We start from the raw sequence: 6892 nt of genomic DNA, 5'->3' as shown, positions 1-6892 counted from the left end.
TGGCTGCTCCACTTCTAATCCAGCTCTCTGCTATGACCTGGGGAAGCAGTATAGGATGGCCCAAGTCCTTGGGACCCTGCACCCGCATGGGAGGTCTGGAGAAGGCTCCTGGCTCCTGGCTTCAGATCGGCGCAGCTCTGGCCGTTGAGGCAGATTGGGGAGTGAACCAGCACATGGAGGATCTCTCTCTCTCTCTCTCTCTTCTCTCTGTGTAACTCTGACTTGCAAATAAATAAATAAATCTTTAAAAAAAAAAAAAAAGAAGTGGATGAGAAAGTCAAGGACATTTCCCAGGATATATCATAGAGAAGACTAAGAGAATGCATAAAAAGAAAGGTGAGGGGCATTCAGTAAGTTTAGGAGATCATACAATCAAAAGGAGCCCCAGAAAGATGAATAAATAAATACAGGTCAGGGCTGAAATAATGGGGTATGTCTTGTATATCAAACTGATATTACGGCATGCCCACTAGTAGCAGGAATATAAATCAGAACAGTCAGTTGAGAGCATCATTTTAGTGGTGTTTCCTGAAATTTAGAATTCCCATGTTGTATTAGTGAACACTGAATTCTTTCTTTAAAATACCCTAGAAAAACATTCATACATGTGCACATAGTACTTAAAAATGTTCTTGAATAAACAACTATTTTTAAATATCAGCCACTATATGAGCATATTTACAATGCAATCACAATTTAGAAATGCTCCTTCCAGTAATATATCCTATAAATATAGCTGAGTCTCCCACAGGGGCATCATGGACCCAGTCACTAGAGTAATCACCTGCTACTTCCCAGGAAGTGTACTAGCAGGAAGCTGGATCAGCAGAGCCAAGACTCAAACTCAGGCACTCAGATATGGGATGCAGGTGTCCCAAGTGATGACTTCAAAAAAATTTTTTTATATAACTAAAAAGTATAGACTATATAGTATATACATTTATATGTACATTAAAAGAGCTAGAGAATATTAATACTATTTTGGATGAGTTGTTTTAAACTTAATGAAGAAAGGATAACCAAAATATGTGAAATGAAAATAGCAGTTTACAAAACAAGATGTATAAGATTCAATTCTATAGTTATGAATCTTATTCAGTATGAAAACAAAATATGCCTAGGATGAAGGAAATTAGGATAAATGTAGCTCTGCTTACTTTTCAAGAGAAAACTTTGCCTTTGCCAGGTTCTCTAGTATACAGTTAGATCTGCTGGTCCCTTTTGAAGGAGGATGTAATTAGAAAAACCATGCCCCTGGGGATTCAAATATACTCAGTGTCCTCACAGCTTACTCCAACCAATGCCATCAGCCAGCTAATGCACCACGTTCCGTAGAAATCAACATCCAGTGCAAGAAACCTATAGCCTTAGCAAATCTTGGTTTGGTTGGAAAACCTCTCCCAGAGACAAGGGGACACCTACATACACATCTGAGACAGACAATTATTAGTATCTCTGCTTGGCACATAGGAACTAACTGAGGCTCGAAGCTGTTCAGTAACTACCATGCCCTCATATCCAGGCACTACACCTGGAATGAGGTGGTTGCACAGCCAGGGATTCCCGCTTCTTCATCCTCTTGTGTGTTCATTTTACACCCACAAAGCACACACAGGCACTCTAGGGATGTCAGATGAAGAAATCTGACCCAGCAGTGAACAGTCAGAGGTGTCTGTTTTCTCCATGATTGCTAGGGCACATTTCTAAAACAGAAGCTGAGCTCTGCGCAAAGTAAGGATTAGAGGTATTCCACCTTCAACTCTCTTTTAACTTCCGTTGAAGGAACTTTTAAATGACTGTGCTCATTTATATTCCTATCAGAAGTACAGTAAAATCCATTCAGTATATTAAAAAAAAACCTCATTATTTTACAATGAAGTGCTTTATAACAGCAGTCAGGATCATTGGCTTCCTTATCACTAACCTATACTTCCAGTATTGCAGAGGTCTTGTTAGAGTATCTTCCCCAAATGGCTCCAACAGCTAGGACCCTAAAACTCTACTTGGATCTCCCACACGGATGGCAAGAGCCCAAGTTCCATCATTTGATGCCTCCTAAGATGCCTTCGCAGGAAGCTCTATCTAAAGCAGAGGAGTCAGGACTTGAACCAGCACTCCAGAATGTGATGTGCGTGTCCCAAGCGAATGGCCTAATCAGCTGCATCACACCCATGCCTCCAAGTTTGAGGAATTGAAGATAACAGCAATTCCCCAAATTTTAAGTGTTGTATTAGACTCTCAAGGTACTACAGTTTAAATCTAACTCACTCATCTACATTTGTGCATTCAATTGCTAAAATTCATAAATACATTAAAATTATAAAGCCATTTTTTTAGCTTACTAACGCAGATTTCTCACAGTATGTTTTATGGTCAGAAGTGCTTTTGTTGGGGCTGGTGCTGTGGCATAGTGAGTAAAGCCACCTCCTGCAGTCCCAGCTGCTCCTCTTCCAATCCAGCTATGACCTGGGAAAGGAAGTAGAAGATGGTTTAAGTGGTTGGGCCCCTGTGAGAGACCTGGAAGAGGCTCTGGGCTCCTGGCTTCGGATCTGCCCATCTCCAGGTGCTGTGGCCATTTGAGGAGTGAACACCAGCAGACAGAAGACTTCTGTGTAACTCTGCCTTTCAAACAAATAATTTTTTTTTTTTTTTAAGTGGCTTTGTTCCCAAGAAACCAAGATCAGCTCTCAGGATACAAAGTGTTCCAAAGACATCTGATTGATCATTAATTAAAACAATCTTGTAGGTATTTCTACAGCAGCACTTCAAAAAGCTCATGGAAAAGTAGAATTTATAAAACTTTTGAAATTCATGCTTACTTTTCCACAATGCACATTTCCTGCAAACCTTCTAAAGATCCCTCCTTAGGTAATGCACTCTCTAGTTTAAAGAACACTTAAAAGTTGTTAAAGGACAGATCTGCCAAGTGGGTCCCGGCATTTGACTAATGAAAAATCTTTCACAAACTCTGGATGAGTTAAACAAAGGAGACCAGGCTCACTATTAAACACGAATAGGTCATTGCAGGCCTCAGGAACTTAGACCCATTTGTATAAATCTTTTTTAATTTATTTGAAAGTCAGTTACACAGAGAGAAGCAGAGGTCTTCCGTCCACTGGTTCACTCCCCAGTTGGCTGCAACAGCCAGAGCTGCGCTGATCTGAAGTCAGGAGCTTCTTCCCGGTCCCCCACGCTGGTGCAGGGGCCCAAGCGCTTTCTCAAGTCACAGAACTGGATAGGAAGTGCAGCAGCCACCTGAAACGGTGCCCATATGGGATGCTGGCACTGCAGGCGGCTGCTTTACCTGCACCGGCTGGCCCACGTGCAACCCTTTTTTTAAAAATTGAGGGGCCGGCATTGTGGTGTGATGCATAAAGCCACTGCCTATAGTGCTAGCAGCCCATATGGACACTGGTTCGAGTCCTGGCTGCTCCTCTTCCAATCCAGCTCTCTGCTATGGCCTGGGAAAGCAGATGGCCCAAGTTCTTGGGCCCTGCACCCACTTGAGAGACCCAGAAGCTCCAGGCTTTTCGTTTCGGATGGGTGCAGCTCTGGCCACTGCAGCCACGTGGGGAGTTTACCAGCAGATGGAAGACCTCTCTGCCTAATCTATAGATTTGAAAGTCACTCACTGACAGCCCCTACAGCTAGGTCCGATCAATCCCAAAACTTGTCTAGTCACAGGTACCCAAGTACTTGGAACCATTATCTGCTGCTTTCTCATGCACATTAGCAGGAAGCTGGAGAGCAGAGGGGCCACCTCTCCATATTAAGTTAATTCAGTTTAAACCACCTCAAAAAAACTTCCCCTCAAAAACTGATACAAATATTTAAAGGATACTCATGCCAAAATGTTACTTGCTCAAAGAAACATTGAGGAGAGCCATCTTCTGGATCTGCACTAGAATAGGACCCCTATCATTTTCACAGTAATGTAAAAAAAGCCTAGCAAACCATGCTTACCATTGTGCCAATATAAGTTTGGCCAAATTAAGTCTGACACGCCTGAGATCTAAGGAGTATACAGAGCAAACCCTACCCAGATAAATCCTAAATGGTGGCATTACCTTCTCATTACCTCTATAGAATCTGACATTGAGCGACAATTCCAAACACTCCCAGCATGGAGTGGCCATTTAACCTAGGGGTTATGACAGGATACCTGCATTCAACAGTGCCTGGGCTTGACTTGATTCTGACTCCAAAAACCCATGTGGGAAACCACGATTGAGTTCCTGGCTCAGCCCAGTCCTGGATGCTGGAGACATTTTGGACAATAAGGGATCAAGATGGGAGCACTCCAATTTTAAAAGGAAACAATAAACACAGGACTCCAGGCACAGTGGCGTAGTGGGTTAAAAACCGCCGCCTGCAGTGCCAGCATCCCATATTGGTGCTGGTTCGAATCCTGGCTGTTCCTCTCCTGATCCAGCTCTCTGCTATGGCCTGAGAAAGTAGAAGATGGCCCAAGTTCATGGGCCCCTGCACCGGAGACCTGGAAGAAGCTGACAGGCACAGCTCCAGCAGTTGTGGTCATCTGGGGAGTGAAACAGCAGATGGAAGACCACTCTCTGTGTTAACTCAAGTAAAAATAAATCTCTTAAAAAAAAAAAAAAAAAAAAAAAGACAGGCCTGTACCTTACCTATAAGTCCTTGCTCTATCATTCAAGAAACCTCTGACAAAACCTCCTAGTGCACTTTGTAACAAATCATATCTTCTTTGGCAGGACCTCAGCCATCAGGACATTTTTTCGGTAAAGTTTCAACATGCAGCCATAACTACACATTGTCACACCACACCAACTCACCAACGGTAACGTCTATGTACTATTCAGTTGATTTTTTTTCAAATGGCTGAAATACAGTCAATGGTAAACAAGCTGGTTTAGCTGCCTCTAGGAAACATTAGCATGGCCCACTGTAGAGTATCCATCAATCATTTCACTTTAAAAGCAGAATAAATTTCATAGCACATTTGCTTATATCCCTTAATTTGTCAGGATCCTAAATAAAAGTCCACAAAATTTAACAAGTGGTAGTCAATTTATTAAGACAGTCGGTTGGCTTAGGCATCTGCAATGGTGACTTCAACTTCTACTCCCGGCTCAATGCTGATGGAAGTGATCTGTTTCACAATCTCAGAAGGGCTGTGCAGGTCAATGAGCCGTTTGTGGATTCGCATCTGGAACCGGTCCCATGTCTTGGAACCTTCACCACAAGGGGTTTTTCTTGTAGTGATTCGCAGTGTCTGCAACAGAGGAAACCAAATGTCTATCATTTTACATTTATCCTGAGAACATGTGCAGAACAATTACTTTGGAGCATTCCTTTGGACAGACACCATCAATTCAAACGACCACGTCTAACCTCACCCAGCCAAGACAGCACCTTGGGACAAAGCCTCTAGCTGTTACACACACCAAGAAAACAGCTCCCTCTCCACAGCCACTGCTGAACATCGGTTACTTCCAACAGTTTTTGGTTGTACTATCAGCATTTGGCAGCCAAATCCCTTAAAGGGCAAGAGGTTAGAAATCATGCAAAGATGAGAAGCAGCTATTAAGAGTGTCCTTTTGATTCATTTTACCTTGGTAGGCATCCGAACAGGTCCTTTCACTTTCAGATTCTTCTCCTTTGCTCCTCTGATCAAGTCAGCACACACTACAAGGAAAAAAGCCTTTCAGTCCCCTCCCGACACTTAAAGTCAGCCGAACAACTCCCGTTTCAGCTGGCTCAGAATAGCGTATTAAACTATCACCATGATTCAACACAGTAGTATCTCCTCACCGCCAGCTTCCAGTTACAGTGCCCAAGCGTGGATGCCCCCCATTCATCGGGACAAACGCGTGATTTGCAACATACGGGAGCTGCATGACTATTTCATTAACTTAATGCTGTATTCCTACAGCTATTCTGAAATAAAACGTTTTCTTTTAAAAACACACGGTGTCAACCAGAACATTCTTAGGCTAAGCTAAGCCACTTGCAACTTTGCTGCTTCGAGTCAATTTTACGTATTACCGGATCAAACCCCCCCGCCCTCTTTTTTTTTTTTGCACTGACCCTTCTCCAGGGACTTGACGTTGCGGCTGGTCAGGGTGATCCTAATTCGGTGAATGGCCACCTCTGGTTCCACGGGCGTCTTTCCGGTGTCTTTAAAAGCCTGTCAGCACACAGTGGGGAAATAAGCACGTAAGAAGCCGTCCGGCACTTCGAGAAAACAAGCTTCACCCAGAAGCTCCCCGGGTCCGCCCACCCTCGCTGGAACCATCGGACTGCATAAATGAGCTAGTCCTCGCCGCCTCCCTCCAGCCCAGCGGAGCGCGCGATCCGGGCCCGCGTCCCGCCGGCGTCTCGAGCCGCGTGGCGCCGCCGCTCGTCTCACCATGGCTGCGGCGCGGCTTCCTGACCGACTTGTTCCTCGGCGAGAGCGAACAGCGGTGAGTCAGGAGCAGGAGCGGGCGCAAACACGCTCCGCACCTAAGGCTACCGCGTCGTCTTCAGAAAGAAGGCGGTGAGGCCTGAGCGGCGCTTATATAGCACCCTCGCATCCGGGTCCCACATACCCCGGAAGAGGAACTTTCTCGCGGGCTCTGGAGGCGGCCGCGAGGGACCGCGCTGGAGCACCCCGCGGAGTTGGCGGGAAAGGTGCGGCTGCGCGCGCCCCCTATCGGTGAGGCGGAGTCAGTGCCTCGCGTGGTGGCGTCCCCGCCTGGTTAGCAGCCTGGACACTCAGAGATGACAGAGGACCGTGAAATCTGAGGAACTCCTGTCTGATTCACCTTGTGGCAAAGTGTAGACAAGCTCTGTGGTTGTGCAAGTTTTGCCTCCCATACGGACCAAGTCGCTCGTTGATCTCTGAGCAAGGGGATAACATTTCTGTTTAACCAAC

The 6892-nt window shown here is 45.2% G+C and overlaps 1 protein-coding gene and 1 non-coding gene across 2 annotated transcripts; both read right to left on the bottom strand.

Moving 5' to 3' along the window:
- Window positions 1-5024: 5024 nt before the first annotated feature.
- RPS20 (ribosomal protein S20) lies at window positions 5025-6519 on the bottom strand. Its single transcript, XM_062188481.1, has 4 exons — window positions 6386-6519; window positions 6064-6163; window positions 5588-5661; window positions 5025-5248 (listed from the first exon to the last, which is right to left on the bottom strand). The coding sequence occupies exons 1-4, from the start codon at window positions 6386-6388 to the stop codon at window positions 5066-5068; spliced, it is 360 nt and encodes a 119-aa protein (XP_062044465.1). The 5' UTR covers window positions 6389-6519; the 3' UTR covers window positions 5025-5065.
- On the bottom strand, window positions 5727-5792 carry LOC133758984 (small nucleolar RNA U54). Its single transcript, XR_009865877.1, has one exon. It is a non-coding gene; the product is annotated as a small nucleolar RNA U54 (small nucleolar RNA).
- Window positions 6520-6892: the final 373 nt, after the last annotated feature.

The sequence above is a fragment of the Lepus europaeus genome, chromosome 4, assembly GCF_033115175.1.
Source record: "Lepus europaeus isolate LE1 chromosome 4, mLepTim1.pri, whole genome shotgun sequence".
In the NCBI taxonomy this organism is placed as follows: Eukaryota; Metazoa; Chordata; class Mammalia; order Lagomorpha; family Leporidae; genus Lepus; species Lepus europaeus.
This window is presented reverse-complemented; position numbering and strand designations above follow the sequence as displayed.